Consider the following 25,770-nt stretch of genomic DNA (forward strand, 5'->3'; position numbering starts at 1 on the left):
TCTGGGCTTCCAGGCTGGCATACTTGGAACAGTGTTTTGAGAGGGCAGGGCCTAGGAAGGGCAGGGCAGTGGTCTCCTCCCTTTGTGAGGACAGGCTATCACAACTGAATTCAATTTATTAAGCATCTATGGGCAAGATATTTTGCTATACAGTGGACATGCAGATGTAAAAACAAAAACAAAAGCCCCCAAAAGACTACCCTTTCCCTTAAGGAGCTTATGTTCCCTTTGTTTGTTTTTGCAAGGCAATGGGGTTAAGTGACTTGTCTAAAGTCACACAGCTAAGTAATCATTAAGTGTCTGAGGCTAGACATGAACTCAGGTCCTCCTGATCCCAGGAGGTGTTCTACCTACTGCTCCACCTAACTGCCCCCGAGCTTATATTTCTTTTTGAGGGAATCCAACATAATATAATTAAATACAGGTTAATTTAAGAAGAGAGAGGAATTCAGAATTCAGGGGTCAGGGAAGGTTTCATTAAAGATGTGACTCTTTAACTGAACCTTAAAGAAAGAACTTCATCCTTTGGAGGTTTCACAAGTGAAGAGGAGAGGGCATGGGTATGGTTAAAGGAGATGTGCAGGGGCAGAAAATGGAATGTTGAGTCTGGGGACCATGTAGTTGTGAAAAAGTAAGGTGTGTGAAGGAGAATATGGTGGAAGAAGACTAGGTTGGAGTCAACCTGGCTTGCATTTTGTCCTAGAAGTGATGGAAAACCACTTTTTTTGAATTGGGAGGTAAAATATTCAGACCTGTGCTTAAGGAATCTGATGACTGGAGAGGTGAGAGATGGAAAGAATGGAGAAGAATGAGGAAGCGATAAGAGTTGAGGGGAGAGGTGATGAGGCCATGAGGTAGGGTCAGGGCTGTGTTGGTGGAGAGAGAAACTGAACTGCACTTATTGGATGGGGTGGGGAAAGAAAATGAAAAATCTAAGATGACTTGGAAGTTATGGTACCCTTGCCAGAGGAAGGTTGAATTGGAAAGATGGTGAAGACTTACATGAACAGTGCAAGGTGAAGAGAGCAGAACCAGGAGAACATTGTACACAATAATAGAAATATAGTGCTCTGATCAATTGTGAATGACTTAGCTATTCCCAGTGATACATTGATCCAAGACAATTCCAAAGGTCTCATGATGAAAAATGCTATTCATTTTCAGAGAAAGAATTGATGGCCTCTGGCTTTGATCAAAGCATACTTTAAAAAAACTTTATTATTCTTGGTGGATTTTTTATGGTCTACATTTTCTTTTGCAATTTGGCTAATATGGAAATGTTTTGCAAGACTGTACTGTATAATCTGTATCAAATTATTTGTCTTCTCAAGGAGGAGGAGGGGAGAGGAGGAAGGAGAAGAATTTGAAACTCAAAAATTTTTTTAAAGAATGTTAAAATTTTTTGTTTACATGTAAAGAAAAAAGTAAACTAAAAGTAAAATGTTAAAAAAATAAAGATGATGAGTTCAGTTTTGGACATGTTGGGACGTCCAAGAGGAGATGTCTGGCAGGTAGTTGCTGATTTGGGTGGGATTGGAGTTCAAGAAAGAAACGAGGTTTATAGATTTGGTAAGTCATCTGCACAGAGCAGGAAATCAATGTGTGAGATCACTAAGGGGAGAGATTTTTCAAAGGGAAAAAGAAGCCTCAGGACAAAATCCAAGAAGAAGAAGTATTGAACTGCATCAGAAAGAGAAATTAGAGGAGGAGGACCCAGAAAAGACCATTTAATCACACTGAATCTCAGGGATGGAAAAATCGTGGAATCAAACTCATACTTGAATACAAACTCTCTAAAACATGCCTAACGTCCTGCTTTTGCTTGAAGGGGGAGCCCACCACCTCCCATAGTAGTCCATCCCACATTTGTTCAACTCTCATTGTTAGGCATAGCTTTCTTTAGTCATTTCAGTCATGCCCAACTCTTCATGAGCCATGTGGAATTTTCTTGGCAAAGATACTGAAGTGAAGCCATTTCTTTCTCCAGTTCATTTTCCAGATGAGGAAACTAAGGCAAATAGGATGAAGTGACTTGCCCGCAGCTAATGAGTGTCTGAGGCCACATCTAAACTCAGGAAAATGATTGTAGGCCCAGCACTCCATCCACTGTATATAGCCATATCAGGGCTGAATCTGCAGCTTTCAGCCATGGGTTCTAGGACTGCCCTTTTGGGATCAGAGAGAACAAATTACATCCCTTCTCCATGTCATAGCCTTGCAATTATTTGCAGACAGCTATCATATTGTGGTCCCCCATCCCATCACCGTGGTCTCCTCTTCTCCAATCTAAACATCCCTAGTTCCTTCAAAGAATTGTTAAATGGCAGTTTCAAAGCTTTTGGTTGCCCTCAACAAAAACACTGTAGCTTATCAATGTCTTTGATAAAAATGTGGTAACCAGACTTGGTTTGACCAGAACAATATACAACAGAGTTATTTCCTCTATAGTCTCAATCAACAATGTCTCTCAGTGTACCTTAAAATCACATTAGTTTGGGGGGCTGTTATGATTCATTTTGGATATTCAGTTCTCTAAACCCTCCCTCTCCCCAACCTTTTCATACAAATTACTGTCTGGATTGATTTTGATTTTTTTAATGCCCAAGTGTAAGACTTTACATTTATCCGATTAGATTTCATCTTACTACATCGAGCCGACTACTCTAAACTACTAAGTTTTTTTTCAGTTCTGAATATTATCCAACTAATATTAGCTCTTTTCCCTAATTTTGTGTCAGCTGCAAATTGAATATGCATACTCTCTCTGCCTTTCTCCAAGACACTGATAAAAGTGCTCATCGGTGCTAAACACAGATCTAGTGCCCTCTCAAGTTTTATTGGAAATGTTTTTGTTTGTTTTTCTCATGGTATTTTGAAAAAATTCAACTATTTTTTTAATGAACAAAAATCTATTTTTTCTTTCTCCCAATTAAAAAAATAGAAGCCAAACAATTAAAAAAGAAATAAAAAAAAAAAAACAAAGCCCGGGTAACAAATAACAAAAAACAAAATAAACAAAACTAATTCCTCCACTGGCTAAGACCAAGACATATATAGATAGAGACAAAGATAGAGATATAGGTTTAGATATATATAGATATTTCAATCTGCTCTCTGAGTCAGTGGTAACTTTTTAGAGAATATTCAGAACAACTAAGGGTTCTGAAGCCAGATGGATAGATTGAGATGTGAAAGAGTAGAGTGAAGTGTATAGTGGGTGTAGACAACTCTTTCTAGGAGTTTGGCTGTGTAAAGGAGGAAACTACAAGGCCATCATTCCAGGGTGTGGCAGGTCAAATGAAGGTTTTTTAAAGGATGGGTTAGACCTGTGGAAAGTTCTCCTGCCCTCCTCCTCCTAAGTTTGTGCACCAGAAGAAGGAATCATGAAGTCCAAGATCCAAAGGACCTTAGAAACCAGAGTCCAAACCCTTTCTTTTGCAAATGAGGAAACAGAGGCCAGGAAAGAGAAGTGATTTATCTATCAGTCAAACATCAAGGAAAAGGTAGGGCCAGGATCAGAAAATGCTGATTTTCTGACTCCAGATCCAGTGCTTTTCCCATCAAACCCTTCTGCCTTTCAAGCATCCAAGAGGATGTTTAGCTTGGTTATTTTTCCACTTCTTAGCCTCAGAGGTCAGGGACTTATCCAAAACAATCCCTAGTTTTCTCAATAACCCTATATGGGTCTGCCATCCAAAAATATACTTAAACCCTTAGAAAGAACACTAGATTTAGAATCAAGCAATTTGGGTTATAGTCTGGGTTCTACTTCTTACAGTAAGACCTTAGGCAAGATATATCCCTTCTCTGGGCCTCAGTTTCTACCTTTGTAAAAAAGAGAGAAATAAGCTAGAAGATGCTTGAAGGACCTTCTGGCTCTAGCTTTCCATGGTCCTTTGAGCCTTCCTAGAGATGGCATGTGTTTGGATTGTGTTCAGAGCTAAGAAGGGGCCTTGGAGTCCAATCCTCTCATTTTTCTGAGGAAGTTGAGGTTTGAAGTGACCTGGTTGGGGAGGTGACTTGCCCAAGATTTGTTGGAGGAATGTTTCAACTCTAGTCTGATCCCAAGTCTAGGATTCCATCCATCATGGCCCGTCACTGGCCCTTCTGGGGAATGTGTGGGGGAGATGTTGGAGGATGGTTGAAATTATTGGAAGGACTCAATAGGAAGGAGGGGTCCAGGGCATTCATGAAGTCCCTCCGGAGTCCCCCACCTAACAGATTCTTAGAAGTAGACTCAGATTGTTTTCTCCACGTGCTACAGCACCCTCTGCTGCTCTGCAGAGATAACAGCTCAAACTAGCCAGTCCTGGCTGATATTTCTCAACCCAACTTTGGATTCTTCTATCTCAGGGGACTACAAAAGGGAGGATAGATGTCTGTGTGACTCTGGACAAATCAAAACTAAGTCATAGCCTCTGCCTCAGTTTCCTCATCTGTAAGTGGAAGACTTAAGGGCCCTTGAGAGGTACCCTGAAGGCCCTTTCCAGGTGCAAGTCTCTGATTCAGTGACCCTATGACTCAATAGACCCTGAAGGGCAGTGGAGACAGAATAGAACATACCGTCCTTATGAGTAAGAAAACTGGATTGGAATTTTTCACTTTAAAATTTACCTTAAATAAGGTCACGTCTCTCTCTTTCTCTAAGGTAGCTTGGTGGTGCAGTGGATAGAGCCCCAGTCCTGGAGTCAGGAGGACCTGGATTCAAATGTGATCTCAAACCCTTACTGGCTATGTGACCCTGGGCAAGTCATTTAACCTTGATTGCCTCAATTTCCTCACCAGTGAAATGGTGATAATATTTGTCCTGCCTGCTTCCAAAGGCCGTCATATATAAGTCAGTATGACGGCTGAGACCCAGAGAGATCGATTGTCCAAGGTCACATGGCCAGGAAATGAAGGACAGATTCTAGGACTCATTCATTTATTCAGCAAGCATTTTATGAAGCCACCCTGAGAGGACCACATGGCTGTGTGTCACAGTTTCATACATTTGTCCCTGGAAGGCCATCAAGTCCAATCTCTTTTACTTATAAATGAGGAAACTGAGGCGTAGAGAGGTTAAATGATTTGCCCAGGGTCACCCAACTGGTAAGTGTCTGAGGCATGATTTCTTTCTCATGGCAGTTTTCTGGCCTCTGTACTGGGCTGCTACTTTTCTCAGCCTCTGCTTGAAGACTTCAAGTAAGGGGAGAGCTCACTCCCTAGCCAAGAACCCCATTTACTTTTGGCGGGTTGTGATTGTGGTCCTTGGAGTCGGCCAAAATCTCCCTCTCTGAAACTTCCACCCATCACTCTTAGTTTGGTCTTGTGGGGCCAAGAACAGATTGAATCCTTTTTTCCCCACGTGACAATCCTTTAAATATCTAAATGACAGAAATCATGTCTCCCTCTTTCCCTTGCCAAAAATAAAAAAATATATTTTCTCCAAGTTAACCATCCCCAGCTCCTTTAATTGATTCTCAGATGACAAGCCTTCTCTTTTGGAAATTCTCCCTTTGGGCAAACCCAACTTTGTCAGTGTTCTGATGTATATTGATTGTAGTCCACTAAAACCCTCAGAATGTTTTATTGTTTTTTGCAAACCTTGTCTGGTCATACAACCCTATCCTGCTCCCTCCGATGTGCAGTCTGGCCTTGATATCATGTCTCTCTTCCATTCCTGTCTTCTAGGTTCTACAGGTCACCTCCTGCGAGCCCTCCTGTGTACCAGCATCCTCTTCCTCATTGCTCATGTTGCCTTTCAGATCTGTCTCTACACAGTGCCTGGCCTGGATGAAATGCTGGGAACCAACTGTGAGTAGTTCAGATCTTGGGAGAGGCGGGGAGGGAAGCATTTGGGTAGATCAGAGGAGGGATACCCCCCTCCCAAATCTGGTCACTAGGGGACGTCCTCCTCACGCTACAGAAATACTCCGGATAGTTGGGGTTAGAGCCAGTGGGATCCTGGGAATGGGGCGGTGGGAGATATCAGGATGCTTCAGGGATGCAGTGAACCAGGTGACAGGGGTTCAGTCTTTACCCCCAATTCTATCAGCACCAGACCAGGGCTAGGTCAGAGGATCCTAGCTAATGCTTGGCTTTTGCCAATGGTTCTTAGTGGGAGCTGGGCCTGCAGGAGCCAGGATTTGGTCTGTTGCTCCTCTGGAATTCTCTTGGACAAGGTTGGGGTGGGAAAGGGTTGGGAAAGGGGAGGCAGAAGAGAAGGGTCAGATTGAATGAACTCCAAATCCAACCTGCCCGTATTGGGCAGAGATGACCTGCCTCCCCACCTGCAGCTCCTGGCCACTGAGGTAATCATTCCTGCCTTCTCAGAGGCTGCTTGGAGGTAGTCTCCACGGAGAGGTCTTTTGAGTCTGTGAAGTCTCAAGCCCTGGCCCCAGCTCTCCTTCCTCCCTTCCCCTTTCTCCTTAATCTCTGTCCCCTTTCTCTAGCCTCAGCACTTATCCCGCCGAGCCTCCCCCAAGCCAGGAGACTCACAGAGGCAAGGAAGGATCCCAGCTGCTCCTGCATCTCACTGGGGTTCCCTGGCCCTCCCTCCCCACCCCCCATCCCTGTATAGACTTTAGCCTAATATGGACCCCTCATGGAAAGCCAGGCAACGATTTATGGCCACTCCATATGTGCTGAGCAATAAATATTCCCAATAATAACCCAGCTCTGCCCATTCCTATGTCATGAGAGGACCCTGGTGGGGTCTGCTCATGCAGGATTACAGGACTTGAGAGGGTGGGGGAGAAATAATCGCCCAACCCCAAAGGGAGTTCTGTTATAAACCTCTGACCTTTCCAGGTTCCCTCGCCTGGCGTCCACCCCCCTTTTGGAGGCATTGATTCAGCCCCCAAGGACCCAGTTGGCTACTGTAGTATCTCACAGAATGTGACAGCAGGGAGGGCCTTCCGACTATATAATGGGAGGGCAAGGAGAGAGCTAAGGGGCTTTAGAACCCAGAATGTGAGAACTTAGAAGATAAGATCTAAGAGAAATCTTAGAAGATAAGAGAACAAAGGGATATTAGAACACAGAATACAGGGCTAGGATGGACTTTAGAACATGTATGTCAGAATTAGAAGAAAACTTTGAGCATAAAATGACAGTTCTAGGACAGAATTAGAAGAAAGCCTAGAGGGAGCAACTAGGTGGTACAGTGGATAGAGCACCAGCCCAGGATCTGAGTACAAATCTGCCCTGCGACACTTAAAATTACCTAGCTGTGTGACCTTGGGCAAGTCACTTAACTCCATTGCCTTACAAAGACCAAAAAGGCAAAAAAAGAAAAGAAAAGAAAAGAAAAGAGGAAAGCTTAGAATATAAAATGTCAGTGCTAAGGGAGATCTTAGAATGAAGACTAAGAGAACCAGAAGGAACCTTAGAACATAGAATGTCAGACCTGAGAAAGACCTTAGAACTTATTGGCAGGGCAAAAAGAGGCTTTTTATTTTTTTTATATTTTTTTTTGCCTTTTTAATAAAACAAAATTTTAGCTTCTAAAATTTACTGATTTTTTTTACTTTGATTAATTAACTTATTTTTTAATTTTACAATTTCCCCCCAATCTTGGTTTCCTCCTCCCACCCCCCCACAGAAGGCAGTCTAGTCTGTTAGTCTTTACATTGTCTCCATGCTATACATTGATCTAAATTGAATGTGCTGAGAGAGAAATTATATCCTTAAGAAGAAAAAAAAAATAAAATATAAGAGATAGCAAGATTACATAATAAGATAATGGTGTGTGTGTTTTTTAAAATTAAAGTAATAGCCCTTGGTCTTTGGTCAAACTCCACAGTTGTTTCTCTGGATACAGATGATATTCTCCATTGCAGAAAGCCCAAATTGTCCCTGATTGTTGCACTGATGGAACGAGCGAGTCCATCAAGTTTGATCATCACCCCCATGTTGCTGTCAGTGTGTACAATGTTCTTCTGGTTCTGCTCATCTCACTCAGCATCAGTTCATGCAAATTCCTCCAAGCTTCCTTGAATTCCCATCCCTCCTGGTTCCTAATAGAACAGTAGTGTTCCATGACATACATACACCACAGTTTGTTAAGCCATTCCCCAACTGAAGGACATTCACTCAATTTCCAATTCTTGGCCACCACAAACAGAGCTGCTATGAATATTTTTGTTCAAGTGATGTTTTTATCCTTTTTCCATGATTTCTTTAGGGTATGGACCCAATAGTGGTATTGCTGAATCAAAGGGGATGCACATTTTTATTGTCCTTTGGGCATAGTTCCAAATTGCTCTCCAGAAAGGTTGGATGAGTTCACAGCTTCACCAACAATGCATTAGTGTCCCAGATTTCCCACATCCCTTCCAGCATTGATCATTGTCCTTTCTGGTCACATTGGCCAGTCTGAGAGGTGTGAGGTGGTACCTCAGAGATGCTTTAATTTACATTTCTCTAATAAGTAATGATTTAGAGCAATTTTTCATATGACTATGGATCACTTTGATTTCCTCATCTGCAAATTGCTTCTGCATATCCTTTGACCATTTATCAATTGGGGAATGATTAGTTCTCTTACAAATTTGACTCAGTTCTCTATATATTTTAGAAATGAGTCCTTTGTCAGAAATACTAGTTGTAAAAATTGTTTTCCAATTGACTACATTTCCTTTGATCTTGGTTACAATAGTTTTGTCTGTGCAAAAGCTTTTTAATTTAATGTAATCAAAATTAGATAGTTTGTTTTTAATGATGTTCTCCATCTCTTCCTTCATAAATGGCTTCCCTTTCCATAGATCTGACAGGTAAACGAAATCCTTGATCTCTTAGTTTGCTTATTTTATTGTCTTTTATATCTAAATCCTGTATAAAAAGAGGCTTTTAAAATAAATTTTACACTTAATAGTATTTTTCCAATTATATGAAAAGATAGTTTTCTATATTTATTTTTGTAAAATTTCGAGTTCCTAATTTTTCTCTTTCCCTTCCCTTCCCTCTTCCTAAGACAGCAAGCAATTTCATATAGGTACAATCATGTTAAACATATTTGTCCATCAATCATTCTGTGAAAGAAGAATCAAAAACAAAAGGGAAAAACCACAGGAAATGAAAACAGTGTGCTTTGATCTACATTCAGACTCCATAGTTCTTTTTTGGAATGTGGAAAATCCAGGGACCTTTAGAGCAGAGACCTTAGAACACAGAATGTCAGATATGGGAGAGACATTAAAACATGAGGTGTCAGGGCTCGGAAGGACCAGAGGATACAAACTGGTAGGTGTGGGAGAGACATTAGAACATGGGACGGTCAGAGCTGGTAGGGACCACAGAACACAAAATGGCAGGTGTGGGAGAGACATTAGAAAATAGGATTTCAGAGCCAGGAGGGACCTTAGAATGCAGATTGATAGTATTGGAAAGAACTCTAGAGATTATCTAGCCCAACTTTCTTCCCATTCAATTTTTACAGAGGAGGGGACTGAGTTCCACAAAAGATAACTGTGGCTCTTGCCTTCATGGAATCAAAATTGTCCACCTAGGCCCAGAAATGAACCCCCTCCCCTTTACCTTCTGTGAAACTTCATGTACCCTTTGGTAGCCCTTCCTAGACCTGCTCTCTGGCACCCACCATTCTGACTTAGAGTTCCCTTGAAACTCGTCCAGTCTCAATTCCACATATTCCTAGAAATGATGGCTTGGTTTAATTCATATAAGAATGTTATTATACTTATTGAACATTTCGCTTTTCTTTCTTTTAAAATTTATTTTCTTTTATTTTTCCCCAATTACATGCAAAGATAGTTTTCAACATTCCTCCTTTTGCAAACTTGTGAATTCCACATTTTTCTTCCACCCTCCCTTCCCTTCTACCTCCCCATGGCAACAAACAATCTGATGTAGGTTATACATGTATAATCAGAACATTACACTAGTCAAAGTGAAACTGGATTGGATTCTCCCAACAAAGGGGTGAATGGTATTCGGGTAATACCCACTCAGCTCTCTTTTCCCCGTGTTCCAATGTCTGCCCTCTTCTCAACCCTTTGGATTCCCTTACCCTAATCCTTCTGGGAATGTCAAGGGAAGAACTAAGCACCATGATATAGTGGGAAAGACTGTTGGGTTTGTACATTCCAATCCGGATTCTGCTATGTGTGACCCAGGTGAACAGAACTAACTCCAGAGTCAAAGAGAGGACTTAAAGAAGGAAGGGTATCAAAATATACATGACCTTGGGAAAAATCTCATCAGCTTGCTGAGCCTCAGCTGAGAGTCCCTTCCAGCTCTAAATACTAGATCCTCCGGTCCTCTGAAGCATGTGGACTCTGTCTTTACCTCTGGTAAAGGTTGGGACCTTTGGATCGATCTGGGAACCCATGACCTTTCCCTTACCGAGTACAATGAAAGGGTAAACTGGATGTCTGGTGTCCCTACTGGGGGTAAGGAAAGAGCTCCTCCAAATAACTTTGGCCTCTCTATTCTCTTGTAGGCAGTTCCTGGGAGGTTCTGGCCTTTCATGTGGGGGTCACCAGGTAAGAGGATCCTCCATGCCTGTCCTGTTCCCAGGGAAATCTCTCCTTACTGATGCCTTATGGCATGATGCTCCCACTCACAACTCTACCCATCCTTGAAATCTTAGTTCAAATGGCTGGCTCCTCTAGGAGCCTTCCTTGACCTTTTCCAGCTTTGGTTCTGATCCACACTGACATCTGGGGACCCTGTGGAGGGGCTGGGTATTAGGCACAGTGGGACATTGATGCTGTGATTGCTTCACAGTGCTTGGGCTCAACTCCTTTCCTGATCATTGCCCAGGGGGAGAGCCCTATCCTGATCCTGAACCCCCTTCTTAGATCTGGCTGGGACACTTGGTGTTTCTCAGCTGAACATATTTCAAACCCTTACAGGCTGAACCTGGATGACATCCCCAACACCCTTCGTTTGGTAGCCCCAGACCTGGGCATCCTCGTGGTCTCCTCCATCTGCTTGGGCCTCTATAACCGCCTTGTGAAGAAGGCTCGCCGAGCTCGCCGTGCGATGGTCCTACAGCCACAGGAACAGGTGCATTGGGGTTCCTAGTTTGGATTCTAGAATGCCTGTTGGGAAGGCAAGGGGGAGCTATAGACTAAGAGGGTTAGGGTCTAGAATATTTTAGCTTTGTTTAGGTTTGAGAACTCTTCCTGGATTGGGTAAAGCTTGAGTTGAAGGTTCCAGAGTTTGAAGAAATCTAGATTTTCTAGAGGTCATGCTGTTTTGAATGGATGAAATGGTATTGATTTTAGTTCTAGGGATACAGTAAAGGAGTGTTCTAGATCTTTTCAGGGGATGGCTTTAGAAGAGCCCAGATGCTGTCTTGCACATGCTTGCAATAGGCTTTCTAGATTCTTGAGTCCAAGATTCTAGAACCATTGGAAAATTTTGAGTTCTGGAATCTGAAAGGCAGCACTCACCACAGTCAGAACTCCCAGGACTCAACCTTGACCTTTTTTTCTAGGGGGTCTAATTACTGGGTCTCAGCTGTTATCCCTCAGAGGGGCCCAGACCAGAGAGTGGGCATGGTTCTGAGTAAACCCATCCCCAGTGCTGAGAAGCACATCACAAAGCCTCCAGACAGAGGGTCAGGAGAATGAGGAAAGAAGAGAGAGCGTCTATTGCTATTTCAAAGTAGGAATTTTCATGCTCCTGATATGTCCTGGGATTTTCTCATTCCAGAATTTCTGGGCTGGATAGGAGTCAGGACCCAATGCTTAGAACACGACCCCAAACCTCTCCCTTCCCAGCCTTTTTTCCAAGTATCTCTCCCCTAATCCCCTAATTGTCCTCATCTGTTCTTTTCACTGTTCCCTTGATCTTCTATGCTCAGGGCGGGATGGACAGTCTCACGGTCCAGTTCATGAGAGTATCCCGGCCTGGCCTCCACCTTCCTCCCATGCCCCACCCAAAAACCACATGAAGGAAAACGCAGTCATTGCCCTGACTCATCCCTGTGGCCCTGGCATGATTTCTTTCCCAGTGCAAAGAGCCAGCTCCTTCATGATGGCGGTCCATTGGCCCCAAACAGGCCCACAGTGGCCAACCAGCCTCCCTCCCTGAACTTGGAATCAGCAGCTGCCTCTCACCCAGGAGGGGACTGGACATCTGCAGGCCCAAGCCCCGTTGAGAGGTAGATTCTGGCTGGGCTAGGTCAGCAAAGAGTAAAACACCAGTGAGAAGGTCTGGGGAATGTCAGTGGGCACCTTACCTGCCACCTCCATCCTGGTTCTATTCCTCCTGTTATCTCCTGGCCTAAACCTGCACCCTAACTCCTAGCTCTGAGGTCTGCCCCTCCCTCTCATCCCTTTTCCTCCAATTCTGAGTCATTCAAAGTTGTGACACATAGCCACCAAGGAGCTGGTTGAGTCAGGACTGCATCCTCTATAGACAAACAATAAACAGCAAAAGGGCCATATACTGAGCCTGAACCCCCTTCCACCCCCCAATCCAGTGCGTGTTGGGCGTCCTTCATTCTCTTACTCCCCCGACCCTCCTCTCCCCTCTTCGATCCAGGTGACAGAAGATCTTGCCCAAACCAGGAAGACCAGCTTCCCCCCACAGGTCCTATAATTGCCCAGGCTGCCCCCAAAACTGGCTTCCTCACAGAGACATGAGCCTCAGTTTCCTCATTTGTGAAAGAATGATAATTTGCTTCTTTCACAAACGTTATGAAGCAAGCCGGCACAAAAAGCAAGCGTCTTATAAACAGGAGACATAATTATAATTATTGCTGTTGTTATTATTGCAGCAATTATTGCTGAAAAGAATTATGGCTAAGAATCAGTGGCCCTGAGTTTTGTGTCCTGGCTCTGCCTCTTCTGGGGGACCTTGAGCAAATTAACTGCTCTGAATTTCAGTTTCCTTATCTGATCATTGGGGGCTGAGTGGGGAGGGTGCCACGTTGTGAGGCAGCTTGCTGTTGTGTCTGTAAAACTGAACTTGGCTCAAGAAGGCTTTGATTCAATCCAACCAGCCTCATGGACAGTAGTGACCTGGATATATATAAATATAAATATATATATATATATATACATATACATATACATATACATATATGTGTATATATATATATATATATATATATATATATAGAGAGAGAGAGAGAGAGAGAGAGAGAGAGAGAGATGAGGCACTATAAGCTTAGCCAGAAAGACTAGAATTTAAATCCTAACTCAAATGTTTACCATGTATGAGTCTACATGACCCCTTCCTAGATGAGCAGGGGATAGAGGCTAGGCTGGGAAGAAGGGGCAGACATCATCCCAGCTCTCTTTCCTGGAAGCTTCCCTCATAAACCTGGTGCTATTTCCCCCTTTTATACCCATTGGCCAACACCACCTGCATTTTGCCCACCCGACCCCTCTGAGTGATACTAGAAACCCTAGTCTGGGCACAGGAGGAGCCCAGGGGCCATTTGGTCTGGCTAAGATAGAGAATAGAGAATAGACTGCTGCCCCACCAAGCCCTCTCCCCACCCCTGGGGTAGGCCTTTGAGTTTGATACCTACCTTGTCTTTCCTAGTGTGCCAGGCTAGCCACCCCTACCCCAACATACACACACAGACACATACAGACACACACACACACACACACACACACACACACCCCTCCATCCCCCTCTGCATGCCTCATAAAAATGACTCAGAGGCCTCAGAGCAGGTCTCCTCCTCTTCCACCTCCTCCTGGTTACCAGTTTGATAGGCAACAAACATACCAAGGAACAGACCTTACATTATAGGAAGCCTGGCTGTCTGGGCCATGCTGCTGAAACCATGGGGGCTAGAGAGGTAGAGGGTTCGAGGGACTTGGGTTTTCCCTCTTTTACTCCAGAAAGCCCCTACTTAGAGGGGAAAGGAAGGTCAGGGATGAAAAGATGAGAACATTCAGAGCCCCTCACGGAGACCCACCCAGTTCTGAAATCTATAGGAATCATGCCCCTGGAGGGTGTTCCCTTCCCAAAGTCCTGCTTGCGCAGGGATTGGTCAACTCCTCATCCACCCCATTTGGGTGTGAAAGAACTATCTGTGTCCAAAGCTTTGGAGCCAGTGGAAAACCCAGACCCTCCTGGGAGCCAGGAGAAGAAGTCACATTTACACAATCCTTTAAATGGTACAAAGTCTGTTCCATGTTTGCGATCTCCTAGAATCCATTTGTTCTACTAGCTCCCCATTATCTGAATGCAATGGGGGGAGAAGGGGAAAGAATGAGAGAATCAGGGTTCAAATTCTGCTGATCTTGGGCAAGTTATTTTTGGGAAGCCTCAGTTTCCTCATCTCAAAAAGGAGACGGTAGATGGCATGGTCTCAGTTTCTACTTGGTTCTACATCTTATGGCTTCTCCCAGCCGTGAACCACACATCTCCCACCAGCCAGGATATTAATACCAATTATCTAGGTAGCGCTGCAGACTCATCAAAGTTGTGTAGGCAGTATCGTTCAATTAAACTTGACCCCCCTCTCCCCCATGAAATAGAATATCATACTGAAGATTAAATAATTTTATAATTAATCATTCTATATATATTATATAATTGATATAACTAAACAAAAGCAGTATTTACATAGCATTTTAAGGTTCACAAAGTGTTTAACTCCTTTGATTCCCAAATAATCATGTAGGGTTAGATGCTATTATTATTTTCATTTTACAGATGAGGCCCAGAGATCATGACATGCCCAATCCCATGGCTAGTAAGTTGTGAGGTAGAATTCAAACCCAGATCATTCTGACTCCAAGTCAACCACTCTATCCATTGGCTACCCAGCCCCCCTCCTGGCCCACATTCCTCTATCCCTGTGATATTTGTAGTTTTGGGAAAGACATGTCAAACATGAATAAACTAATATGAATTAATACATGAGAAGGGGCACAGTGCAGCCACAGGAGGCACTCTGGCTAGATAGTCAAAAAGCCCAAGTTTGAATTTAGCCTCTGATACTACCTGTGTGACATTGGGCAAGTCATTGAGTTCTCTGGGTCTCAGTTTTCTTTCCGTAAAATGAACTCTTTCAAGCTCTATACCAGGAGCAGGGCACCACCAGCTAGTGGGCACAGGCAGGCACTTGAAATTCAATAAATCCAGATTTTTTAGGGGTGAATTAATTAATTAATTAATTAACCAAATATAGCCTGCGAATGATGTTACACTATCCAAATGGCCATTGACATAAAACCGGTTCCCTACCCCTACTCTATACCTGTGATTCTCACTTCTCCTTAAGCAAAGGGGGTTGGCCTAGGATCCCCTCCAGCCCTAAATCCTAGGATCCTATCTGAGGTCAGAGGGGAATGAAGATGTTAATCAAGGTGGAGGAGAATCCCAGACAGCTCTTGAACTTGAAAGGATGGCTAGTTGAGCTTTAAAGACTCTCTGAGAATTAGAGGTTGAGGAAAGTACATTTGACATTCATTTTGATGACAGCTGGGGGGTGGTGTTTATCTTCACTTAAAAAATGATGATGATGATGATGATGATGATGATGATGATGATGATGATGATGATGTTTTTCCTTCTTTCTTGAAGAAGACCTTGACATCAGGGGAGGTCTTGGACTGATCTCCAGCATTTGGACTAGATTTTAGTGAGGGGATGCTGTGCTAAAAGAATGAGGAAATAGGGGAGATCTTGGGTCAGGGGTGTATAGAAGGAGAGATTCTGTCTTCTAGCTCCCAACCAGGTCACTGAGAAGCCAGAATCCTGTAGGGTCCTACCTGGCTCCCACCATGGGGGCACCCATCTCTTCTCACTGTCTGGGGTTTTGTTCTCGGCCATGAAGATGGTGGGAGATACTATTCCTAGGAGAACCCATGGAAGTGTAAGGTCCATTTTTTTTCTGCTTTAGTTTGGGACTCAGTCCCAGAGGAAATATATACAAAAGGAAAGTGTCCTCCTTCATTCCTAGAGTGAATCTGAGTTTGATAGGTTTATCGAATATCAAATATCAGCTTAAGTATCATCCAGGTCATAGGTGAAGGAGAATTCCAGGACCACAGCCCCACCAAGTGGTCATTCTTTTAATAGACAGTGTTGTACAGTGATGAGAGCGCTGGGTTTGGAGTCAGGAAGACCTCTGGCATTTTCCATGACCTCAATCTAATCCTTCTGGGGCCTCACTTTCCCAATTTGTAAATGGAAGGGCTGGACTTGAATACCTCTAAGGTTGCTTCAGTTCTAAAACTTTTTTTTTGGAAGCTTCTATGAGAGGGCAACCATGATCTCCAGACTAGAACAGTGACGGATGGACATACCCTAGAAAATTTGGGTCCAACTCAAATTGTTAGGAAGGCAGCTCTCTTCTCAGGCTAGGCTTCCTGCATTACTTCAGCCCATCCTTGTGTATTACGTTCCCAGGGCCATTTGCCTTTCCAGTTTCTGGTCTCCTCCTCTGGTGCCCTCCAGTCTATCCCAGAACAGCAGCCAGACCCAGACTGATTCCCTAAGGATGCTACAATATCTTGGAACAATATTTTTTCCTGCCTCCTCACTAACATGGATACAAGCTTGCTACTAACCAGGCCTGGACCCCCCAGAGCTTGTTCTAAAACCAAATTGGGCTGATTCCTGCCCCGGACGACGAAGCCTGCCAAATGACCTTTCTAAGCCTCTATTTACCCACTCTGCCAGATTTCCCTCCCCACTCTCTCTTAGCCGAGGCTCCGGCCTTCCAACCGTAGCTCCTCTCGGTTCAACATTTATTGCACTCCACTTTACACAAGATGCTCAGGGTCCCCTTGCCTTCTCCTTGCACTCTTAGCCTGGGGTGGGTGGGTAGGAGGTCCTCTCCTTGCCAAGACTCCAGACCTCTGTTTTGCTCATTAGCTGAGCTGGGGTTTCCTGGAGCAGGCTGGGACATACCAAGAAGGCGCTGACATATTTCACACATCATGCAGGGGGCTGGAGGTCATTGGCTAAAGGCCAGCCCTGGGGAGCTGAGGGGAAGGCAGCTCCCCTTCTACCTCCTCGCCGCCTCTGCAACCTCTCTGGCTCCCAGAACTTCAGTCCAACCAAGAAGTTTCAGAAAATTCCTCCTTGGGAAAGACTGGAGAATCAGGGAGAGCCGGGAAGATGGCAGTCTGGTTGAAGTAGTGGATTTTCTTATAAGAATTCTTTCGAGAGACAGTGAAAGCCTAGAAAAGCACTTTATATAGATCTTACTGTTTAGGGATGGTTTTTCCCCAGGAAAGGGCAGGGGATGAGTCTTGAGGTGTGAGTTAGCAAAGGGAGTTTGATATTTTCCAGGTTCTTAGTATGATGGTTAAAATACTGAACTGGGAGTCAGGAAACCCATATTTCAGGACCAGCCCTTTCAGCTAACTAGCTGAATGACCTTGGCCAAGTGACTTTAACCCACTAGTCTTCAATTTCCTCAATGAGAATAATTACATGACTCTTGCTTACCTTACAGGAATAGGAGATATGTCTGTCCCCATACTTTTATTTGTTCTGACCTTCTTCCTTCTATCCCTCAATCCCAAATTGAAATCCTTCCCCTCAAAGCTGAAGCCTTCCATGAATCTTGTCCCTGAAGCCATAAACAAGCCTTTATTTCTTCAATTACTCAATCACTTAATCTGTTCTTATATCCTCTGCTTGTCACATTCCCCTTCTTATTATCATTTACAGATGCTTATGTCTGTCTTCCTGGCCCCCATCATTAGACTGTAAATGCCTTGAGGTCATATCATATCCCTGAATTGAGTACAGGGTCCTGAATATAGTAGTGTGCTGAAGTTGACATGAAATAAGATAAAGAAGGGACCTGAGTTTGAATCCTGACTCAGACAGCTGTATTACCATGGACAAGTCACTTAGACTTAAGGAGGCTGGACTCAGGGAATCCTAAGCTTTAAATCTATGACCCTTAATTTAAAAATTAAATGTTATTTTTCCCAATTACATGTAAAATAATTTTTAACATTTGTTTTTTAAAATTTGACTTCCAAATTCTCTCCAACATCCTTCCCCTTCCCCCCTTCTGGAGAAAGCAAGCAATTTGATATATATTATATGTGGGCAGTCATGTAAAACCATAGTCCCATATTAGCCATGTTGTAAAAAAAAAAACATAACCCTCTCCACAAAAAAATCAAGAATAATTAGAAAGTTTTAAAAAACCTAGTATGCTTCAATCTGCATTCAGACTCCATCAGTTCTTTCTCTGGAGATGGATAGTATTTTTCATCATGAGTCTTTTGGAATTGTCTTGGATTATTGTATTGCTAGTAATAGCCAAGTCATTGAATTATCCATCTCATGGTGTTGCTGTCATTGTGTACAATGTATTCCTGGTTCTGCTTACTTCACTTTGCATCTATTCATGTAAGTCTTCCCAGGTTTGTCTGAAACCATCCTGCTTATCATTTCTTGTCTTAAAAACATAAGAAGTATCAAAAGTCCAGACTGAGATAAGAGAGTGGTACTTAGAATCTGAGAACCTTGGAGTGGGAAAAGGACTTTGAAGACCATTGAATCCAACCCCCAGCACACACTCTTGGGCATCCAGAGACAACCCCACCCAGAAACAAAACCAGGGGTCTGTCACCCCCTCTTCTATAGTCATGCATGTATATTCATATTTATACACACATGTAGACACACACACACACACACACACACACACACACACCCCTAAACCCAAGAACAGCATGAGCTGATCAGAGCTCAACAGACGTGAGGCAACATTAGCATCCCAAGTTCTCTGATGGAAACTTTGCCACTTGTCAGATGGGCCCATTAGAAGAGGGAGCTGAAGCTGGCCTTGGCCCCAGCCTGTGGGCGAGCTTGGAGCAAGCAAGTCCATTTTCCAAACACCTGCCTTTCCCATCAGACACATACTCTGTACCAACCCTCTCCCCCTCCTCCTCAAACATCATAATATTCCACGGTAGACCTCTCAGTGGGATTTCCCAGTGCTTGGGCCAGAGGGTGGGTGGGAATGTTGGCATGAGGCAACTTCACATGTGACTTTTTTCACCACTGTTTCCCCCCCCCATGCCCTCCACCCCTTTCCTCTTGAATGTCTTCCATCAGCCAATCTGGGCACTCTGGGACAAGCCCAAGACCCTCCAGACTGACTTCCTGCCTTGCAATAGCTGTGACCACTCTCCCACAACCACCCAAATCCTTCCTCCTCCATGGTCAGAGCTGTTGGTATGGTCATTTTGTTTGGCCTTCATGCTTTAAGAGGGCCTTTTTTCCCTCCAGAGTCATCTGGGTCCAGTGGCCTGACATGGGCCAGGATGACTGGAGATGGCCCCGGATGCAAAGGGAGACCATGATCTTTTTTCTCCTTCAGTCAGACTGAGATGTGGGAAAGACCTTAGATTAAAAAAAAGAAAAAAGAAAAAAAAGAGAACATCTAGGTTAAATGTCACAAGTATTGTCTATCAGGATAGAATTCAGAAGGTTAGATTTGGGGTTCCAAGACTGGGGTTTGGGTCTGGCTCAGCTACTTCCTCCCTGTGTGACCTCAGTCATTTCCTCTCAAACATCCTCAAATTCCTTATTTCTAATATGATAGGATTGAACTAAGTAACCTCTAAGGTCTTGTCCACTATATATCTGTGGTCTTGATTCCTCCCTGCTCTTTTCAACATGTACCATATTTCCCAGTAATGACGTCCAGAAATTTACTTTTTGGGTGGAACTAACCTTTTTTTTCTCTTTTTTGAAAATCGCCTCCTTCCATCTCTTGTGGGAGCTCTCTGGTTCTAATATCATGAGATCTAGTACTCAATCCCAGGTTCCCACTAACATAAAGCCCTTCCCACTCACAAATATGATTTTTTGACTTCAGAAACCTCAGGGTTTTTAAAAAGTTTCTTTTCATGCTGCAAGTCCCATCCATTAACATATAGGCCTTGGTGAATAAAATAGAACTCATGACCTTTTCTTTTTGCCCCTCTCCTCAAAAGTCAAGTGTCCTCTCCTCCACAGGGAGAAACTCATATTTAAAAACATTTTATTTTTTTTTCTTTTTAGGTTTTTTTGCAAGGCAAATGGGGTTAAGTGGCTTGCCCAAGACCACACAGCTAGGTAATTATTAAGTGTCTGAGATTGGATTTGAACCCAGGTACTCCTGACTCCAAGGCCGGTGCTCTATCCACTACGCCACCTAGCCGCCCCTTAAAAACATTTTATTGAAGTTTTAAAAGAAACCCTCCCCCCAAAATCCCATCAGCGTCATTTACAAATTTTATACTTCAACCCCTCTGCCTCACCAATGAGCAGCTTTTATGTAGCATTTTAAATCTATTATCTCATTTGATCCTCACAATATCTCTGGGTGATGGGGGGGTATTATTATTCCCCTTTAAAGAGAGAGGGAATGAGGCAGACAGAAGGTCACAGAACTAGTATCTGACGTAGTATTTGACTCAGGTCCTCCTAACTCCAATCCCAAGAGTTCTATGCATGGCACCACTCAGATTTTACAGGTAGAACCCTTGATTGTAATAGAGTGAAGTTTAACAAGTCAGAGTGACATATAGTTCACTGACAAATGAGACTGAAGCATATATAGAGCTTTGCAGTCCTTTCAACCCTATATAAACGTTGGTGATGGTGATGCTGACGCCTAATGATGGTTCCTGTGGTCCACCATCTATTTCCTAGGAAGGGTCATAGAACTGATAAGGTTTTTCTTTTTTTCCTCTCAATTGTTATTTTATTTTTCCAATTACATATTATGAAAGTTTTTCAACCTTCATCCACATGCATATGCATATTTTAAGTTACATAATTTCCTTCCACCCTCTCCCCTCAGCAGCAAACAGAATTGCACAGAATTGTACAGAATTGGTCAGTTCTAATGTCTTTCCTTTCTGGTTGTGTTTATTAATATTCTTGGCTCTACTTACTGTATTCGAAGTCAGTGGAATAGGGACAGGTAGATGGTGCGATGGATAGAGTACTGGGCTTAGAAACAGGAAGACTCATCTTTGTGAGTTCAAATCTGACTTCAGACACTTACTAGCTGTGTGACCTGGGCAAGTCACCTAACTCTGTTTGCCTCTGTTTCCTCCTCTATTAAATGAATAGGAAATGACAAACCTTCTTTGCTAAGAAAATCCCAAATGGGGCGGTTAGGTGGTGCAGTGGATAGAGCACCGGCCCTGGAGTCAGGAGTACCTGGGTTCAAATGCGGTCTCAGACACTTAATAATTCCCTAGCTGTGTGGCCTTGGGCAAGCCACTTAACGCCGTTTGCCTTGCAAAATCATTATTTTGCTGTCTATGGAGTTCTGTCCTAGTTTTACCCCTGTGGGCTATCAGTGGTCTCGAGTGCAAGCATTGGGTCAAAGGGATTTATGGCAGTCGCTTTTCCATTCGAATTCCAAACAATGATTGGACCAAATCAGAACTTTATCAATAGTGATTCGGAATGCCTGTTAAGAAAAATTCTTTCCTCACTGGATAGATTGACCTTGTTCTCCAGACAGAAGATTCCTGATCTTTTCCTGTATGTGTCTGTGTGTGTGTGTGTCACACCATACCAACAGCTCTGGTCATGAAGGAGGAAGGATTTGGGTGGTTGTGGGAGGGTGGTCACAGCTATTGCAAGGCAAGAAGTCAGTCTGGAGGGTCTTAGGTTTGCCCCGGAGTGCCCAGATTAGCTGATGGAAGAGATTTAAGAGGAAAGGGGTGGAGGGCATGGGGGGGAAACAGTGTGACACACTGTTGAATTGGCAAAAAACAATGCAATAATCAATAACACAATATCAGATAATAAAACACAATTCCTGAGAACCCATGAAATACAGTTATTCCTTCCATGTTGATTTTCTCCATTAAAGTTTTTACAGATAGCAGGCTGGCATAAGAAATTAAATGGGAATTTGGGAGGAGTTTTGTGGAAGTCACAAAAAACACTCACAAAGGCCAGCAGAAGACACAGACAACATTTAAAAATTCAGAAATGCATAAAATTATGTGTATAGTATTGTATAACAATATTTAACCCCAATTTTACAATAAGCTATTGTTAATACTCCATGAAGAAAAAGTAAAAAAAAATTCAAATTTTTTTCTGGGATAAAAGGGAGGAACAAAATTTTTTCTCAGATTTCCAGATCACAGGGCCCCAAATCCTCACAATATAGAAGGTAGAACTGTATATTGTCCAGTACCTGACAAGAGAGATGATGGATTCAGGATGCTAAGCAAAACACATTTTTGGTCAATGTAGAAATTGATTGTATTTGACTCGGCATATTTGTTATAGGGATTTGGCTTTTCTTTATTTTTTCCCCAATAAAAAGGAGGAAGAAGATGAATGGGAGGGAGAGAGAAAAAATGAATGCTTGAAAATTGATGCCAGTCCTGAACAAGTAGCTGCAGGAGGGGATGGCGAACTAGGCATAGGAAGGGATGTGGGAATTAAGGGAGCTCTAGCCCATTGAGACTGTCATGATGGAAAGAGCAGAAGCTTTGTAGTCAGAGGATGTGGCTTTGGATTCTGGCTTTTCTGCTACATCTGTGTTGCTTCCTCTCTAGGACTCACCTGTCAAAATGAAGGGGAAAGCTTAACTGGATGATCTCCATGGTTTTTTCCCCTACCCTAGATTCAATGAATTAATCCTTCTTCTGTTCCTCATATTTGTTCCAGGGATTTGGTTTTTCTTTTTTTTTCCCAATAGAAAGGGGGAGGGGGAGGGGGAGGGGGAGGATGACTGGGAGGGAGAGAGAAGTAAATGAATGCTTGAAAATTGAAAAAAAGATTTAAAAATTTTAAATGCTTGTAATGATCATCTGACATGGGTCAGATTGCCCAAGACTCCAGTGTACCAAGACAAAACAAAATTCAGTCCATGGCAGATGCTTTCCCATTGGTAGCATTTATTCTCCAAAGCCAAGGGGAAGATATCTCTGCTTTAGAAGCCCAGGAGACAGGGTTAAGGAAAAAATGAGTCTCTTATTTGTCACCTTCATAAACAACTCAGATCCCTAGCCCTGCAGGACAGGAAAGGTAACCCCAGCTTGGGAAAGATCAGGATGCCCCACCCACAGGCTGAGAATGGAAGAGGGAGCAGGTAGCCATGTGGGTTGTGATTTGAAGAAAAACTAAGTGATTGAAGACTAGTAACACTCCCTAGGACCATCTGCGTTGCTTCCTCTCTCTAGGACTCACTGTTAAAATGAACTAGATGATCTTTAAGGTTTTTTCCTACCCTAAATTCAATGAATTAACCCTTCTTCTGCTCCTCACTCTCCCTCTTTTACCCTTCTTTCCTATTTCCCTCACACCCTCTTTCCCTTTCTTTCTTCCTTCCTCCTTCCCTCCCTCCATCCTTCTCTCTCTCTTCCCCTCATTCTCCCTTTCTTCCTCCTTCTCCCCTTCTTGCTCTTGAATTCAGGACAATGATGAGAGGGAGACCAATGCCAACCATCAACCACAAGGAATTCCAGAGGAAACCTCAAATCGGGCATCTCGCCTGGCCGTGAAGCTCAGGGTCACCGTCCACTGGCTGCTGAAAGCGATGGGAAATACTCTGGCCATCGTGTTACTGGCACTGGCAGGTACCTACTCTGGGCATCGACCCTGAGACCCTGGACTGAACCATGCCTAGGGCAGGGCATTCCCCACCTGGGCATCAGCTAAGAAGCAAAGGAATTTTTAAGGACTGTGGCCTTCGATCCTTACCCCAATCCTAAGGAACAGGGCTGGAACGTGGGACCTCTCTGGCATGCAATTTCCTACCACCCTACCTAAGCCACACTTGGGGAGCTCCACTTGTGTGCCCACATAGAGTGAGTCAAGATTAGGTGATCCTGGAGGTGGGAGGAGCGGAAGTTAGGAAACCAGATTTCAAATCTCAGTCCAGTCCCTGACTACTTTTGTCACCTTGGACAAGTCACTGCCCCTAATAGAACCTCAGTTTTTTCTTTGCTCAAATGAAAGGTAGTTCAAGTAGATGATCCATAAGGCTCCTTCTGGCACTAACCGTCCATAATGCCCAAGATCCTTTTTGGCAAAGCTAACTGTGTGTGGAGGCAGAAGTAGAAGAGGTTCCCAGCCCTCTAGCCTAGAGGAAGCTCTAGATGAGCTGGGCTGAGTGACCACCAAAGTCTCTCCTTCCTCTCAAACACTGTGCTTCTGAGATGCCAAGGGAAGACCGGGATGCCCATGAGATGCCTCCCATGCTTTCCCATCTCCCTCCCGCTGCTGTGAGCACAGGTCTGGAGGGGTCTCTTGTCTTTCTACAGGCATCACTTTGCCGTCTGCCTTCTCCAGCATCTACTATTTGCTGTTCCTGGGCCTCTGCACCTGGTGGGCCTGCCACTTCCCCATCAGTCACCTGGGCTTCAATACCCTCTGCGTGATGGTTGGCTGCTTCTCCGGTGGCCACCTCCTTTGCCTCTACTGCTATCAGACGTCCTTTGTTCAGACACTGCTCCCACCTGCTGGCATCTGGGCCAGGTAAGGGGGTGCAGACAACCAACCCCTTGGGAAAGCCCATCTATGGTCAGGTTTCCAAATAGCTCAGCAGCTGGACCCAACCTCTGCCCCATTCCAGTTGTCCAAAGTCCTGGGACTGAAGCCAAGCCAAGATAGACTTCATACCCTCTAAAGAACTTGGATTGAAATGCATTTTAGTGATGCTTTTTGTTTTTATTGTACAATCATTCTCGAATATTCTCATTCCCAGGCTCAACTCCCATTTTCATGGAGGCTTCCTTTATCACAAAGTGGGTGGTGGGAACTTGTGGAGACTCATTGTATTTGACAGCTGATGAGACATTCCACACCCATGATCTCCCACCTCTCTGCAGAGTTTGGGAACAGAGGAGGGGGGAAATGGGAGGAGGGGGGCTGCCAGATGGTCCTGAAGCTTTGTGGAAACTGGCCAGGAATGGAGTTGAGGTGAAGGTGCGGAGGGACCTAACTCTGGGAGACAAGCACAGGGTGTGAAACTCAGCCTACTTGGAATGGGCCTTAGCGTGGGACTGAGGACCCTTTCTGCGACCCCCCTTCCCCACACTCCCCTCCCCTTAGTTCCTCAGGCCCCTCATGCTTTATAAAAAACAGATCATGAGTCACTCCACAGTCTTGTAATTAGAGACTTCTTACATGAAATCTAAAATGTGGGATGAAGTGTTGGAAAGGGGTACAGATCATGAGACCTCCTCCACCCCTCACAAGTCCCGACCTTAGTATCAACCCCTGAGTCTCCTCATTCCCTGAACTCCTATCTTTTTCCAAGTTTCCATCCCTGGCCATCCAAGAGCTTCCACATCTCCTCTGATTCTCGATTTTAGTCTCCCTTCCTAGTTCTGAGTGTCTTTCTCAGATTAGCTACATGAGTGCTAGGTGGTGCAATAGGTAGAGCCCAGAACTAGAGTCAGGAAAATCTGAGTTGAAATCCGGCCTGGGTGAACCTGGGCAATTCAAAAACCTCCTTGTGCCTCAGTTTCCTCATCTTTAAAATGGGTATAATATTAGCACCTACCACCTAGGATTATATAGGATAAAATGTGACATTTATAAAGCTCTTTGCAAGTCTTAAATCTCTATAGAAGTACTAGTTATTTTATTATAACTCTCCATCCACACATCCCTATCCCCACTTCCCATTTCTTCTCCAAAGTTGAGTCTTTATAATATCCTGCCATTGAACTCTCATTTCCCTTTCCCCAGAGATCTCATCTTTCCTCACCAGCTACAAGCACCTATATCCTCCCCTCCACCCCAAATCTCTATCACCACCTATTTCCCTAGTATCTACCTGACTAGACTTCTATCATCTCCCGGACCTGAGCCCCATCTTTCCTTCTCTCTGAGCTTCTATCA

At 43.9% G+C, this 25,770-nt stretch overlaps 1 protein-coding gene across 2 annotated transcripts in view; it reads left to right on the forward strand.

The window, feature by feature from the left end:
* PIEZO1 (piezo type mechanosensitive ion channel component 1 (Er blood group)) overlaps positions 1 to 25,770 on the forward strand; it is a 179,981-nt gene that overhangs the window by 94,361 nt on the left and 59,850 nt on the right. For both annotated transcript variants that reach the window (XM_074201216.1, XM_074201207.1), the window contains exons 3-7: positions 5,674 to 5,796; positions 10,442 to 10,484; positions 10,857 to 11,010; positions 23,336 to 23,498; positions 24,186 to 24,399. In XM_074201216.1, the coding sequence (XP_074057317.1) occupies positions 5,674 to 5,796; positions 10,442 to 10,484; positions 10,857 to 11,010; positions 23,336 to 23,498; positions 24,186 to 24,399 (697 nt within the window). The remainder of the gene's footprint in view (positions 1 to 5,673; positions 5,797 to 10,441; positions 10,485 to 10,856; positions 11,011 to 23,335; positions 23,499 to 24,185; positions 24,400 to 25,770) is intronic.

The sequence above is a fragment of the Macrotis lagotis genome, chromosome 1 (genome assembly GCF_037893015.1).
Source record: "Macrotis lagotis isolate mMagLag1 chromosome 1, bilby.v1.9.chrom.fasta, whole genome shotgun sequence".
Lineage (NCBI taxonomy): Eukaryota > Metazoa > Chordata > Mammalia > Peramelemorphia > Peramelidae > Macrotis > Macrotis lagotis.